Genomic DNA, 2089 nt, shown 5'->3' with positions numbered 1-2089 from the left:
CAGTGTTATGGGTGCTCAAAATGGTCCATTGACAGGGTTGTTGTTTTTATGTGCCATCAAGTCGGACCCGACTTATAGACCCCTCCTTGGGTTTCCCAGGCGCTATCACTACGGAAGTACATTGCCCAACCTTCCTTTGAGGAGTGGCTGGTGGGTTTGAACCGCCAGCCTTCTGGTTAGCAGTCAAGTGCCTTAGACACTACGCCACCAGAGCTCCTTTGACAGGTTTAGCGACCAATTTTGAGTAATCCACATTGCGCCCCCTGGTGGAAGCATTCCTCCCTTGGGTCGTGTAATGAGTTGCCCTGGAAGTGATTCTCATGGCGACGTAAAACTGTGTTCCACAGGGTTTTCAGGGCTGCGACATTTTGGAAGCTGACTGCCACGCCTGACTTCATTCCCAATCTTTCAGGTAGTAGTGGCGCTCAACCATTTGCGCCACCCGAGGGCTCCTTGGGTCCTAATGGCTCTAAATCAGACAGAATCCAGCCCGCAGTTGTAGGAATAGGATACATTTTGTAAAAGCATCAATGGTTGAGAATGCAAGAGGCTGCACCTCCTGCTTCCACTACGGTGTCCTTACCCACATATTCCGCACAGTTCAGTGGGTAGGGATGGTGGCAGAGAGATGAGATAACTTTTGCTACCCGCTCCTCCCCTCCCCTTCCCCTAAAATGAACACAAGTGGGCTGTACGCCACTTTTACCTTCCATACCCACCAAGCCTCACTTATGAGTAAAGGTATAAGGGTTAACCACGTGGTTAAAGGTGGGTTAGGCATCAGGACGCATGCGCTCATTTCAGGCCTTCTCTGGAACGCCCACTGTACTTGCCAATATTTTGCCTACTCACTTCTGGATGAGACAGAACCTTCCTCCCTCCTCCAGATCCTCCAAATCGAAGAAAACAGGAGCCGCGGGGCGCGTGCTTGTTCCCGGTCGCGCCTGCGCGCTTCTTTCAGCTTCCTCGCGCCTCTCCAGCCCCGCGCGGAAGAACCGGTCTGCGGGCTGTTCTTCTGCGCTCGTTCTCGGGCGCGCGCGCGCCCAAGCGGCGCCTGCGCAGAGGGAGAAGGAAACGCGCTCCTCGGTGCGGTCCCGGCGCCTGCGCGTTGCAGGCTCCGGGGCCTCCCGGCCTGAGGGAGAGGAGCAGGGAAGATGGCGGCTGTGGTGGAAAATGTAGTGAAGCTGTGAGTGGTCGTTTCTTTTTCTCCTAGACCAGGAGGTCTTGTAAGGGCCCTGGGAGTAGGGGCGGTGCGGGAAGGGAACGAGTCGAAGGGACAGCCATGCCCGGGAAGGCCGTGGTGCGGCTCCTAGAGGGGCGGGCAACCGGAGACTCCGGAGGAGACGCTACGCTTCTTTGGAAACTTGTGGAGGTTCTGAGAGGGCAGGCGGGAGCCTCTGACGGGCAGCCTCCTAGCGAGGCTGGTGGCCTCAGTGCACCCTCAAGGCTTACGATACCGCGAGTATGGCGTTCTTGCTGCCTCGGGAAGACACAGGCGGCCCGGGCCCCCTCCCGAGACTCCTCAGTGGAGGAGTCGGCCCCGGCCGGCCGTCGCCTGGAGCAACAGGCTCGGAGCCGCTGCGGGGAAGGGCTGCGGGGCCGGGTGTTCCCACAGCTCCGTGGCGTCAGGAGGCTTGGTGTCAGGGACCCTAAACTCACAATATTCTTGGGAAGAATGTGTGGGGAAGTAGACCCAGAAAAGACAGCGCTTCGGAGAAGTGGGCCTCTGTGCCTGCCCGTCCCAGCCGTCAAAACAAGGGCTACTGGACGAACACAGCCCCGGGGAGTTCCCGTAGCCTGACGCCGGTCTGCAGTCCCACTAAAACCAACCAAACCCAGCCCACTGCCATCCAGTCGATTCCGACTCGTAGCGACCCCCGTTGGATTTCCGAGGCGGTAAATCTTTACGGAAGCAGATTGCCTGGTCTTGCCTCCGCGGAGCGGCTGGTGGGTTTGAACCGCCAACCTTCTAGTTAGCAGTCAGATGCCTTAGGCACTGTGCTACCAGAGCTCCTTACACTCCTAGCAGAAGGTACCATTGGGCTGGGCAGATTGCAAGTAAAGTTACAAACCTTGGGAAAACGGAGTC

General features: G+C 57.7%; 1 protein-coding gene across 1 annotated transcript in view; it reads left to right on the top strand.

Moving 5' to 3' along the window:
- Positions 1 to 1154: 1154 nt before the first annotated feature.
- DPF2 (double PHD fingers 2) overlaps positions 1155 to 2089 on the top strand; it is a 12407-nt gene continuing 11472 nt past the window's right edge. The window contains exon 1 of the mRNA XM_042781526.1: positions 1155 to 1186. Coding sequence (XP_042637460.1) covers positions 1155 to 1186 — 32 coding nt within the window. The remainder of the gene's footprint in view (positions 1187 to 2089) is intronic.

This window comes from Orycteropus afer, unplaced genomic scaffold (genome assembly GCF_000298275.1).
Source record: "Orycteropus afer afer isolate SDZICR_OR568_19922 unplaced genomic scaffold, OryAfe1.0 scaffold00130, whole genome shotgun sequence".
NCBI lineage: Eukaryota > Metazoa > Chordata > Mammalia > Tubulidentata > Orycteropodidae > Orycteropus > Orycteropus afer.
Note: the sequence above shows the minus strand (reverse complement) of the source record. Positions and strands in the feature narration are given on the sequence as shown.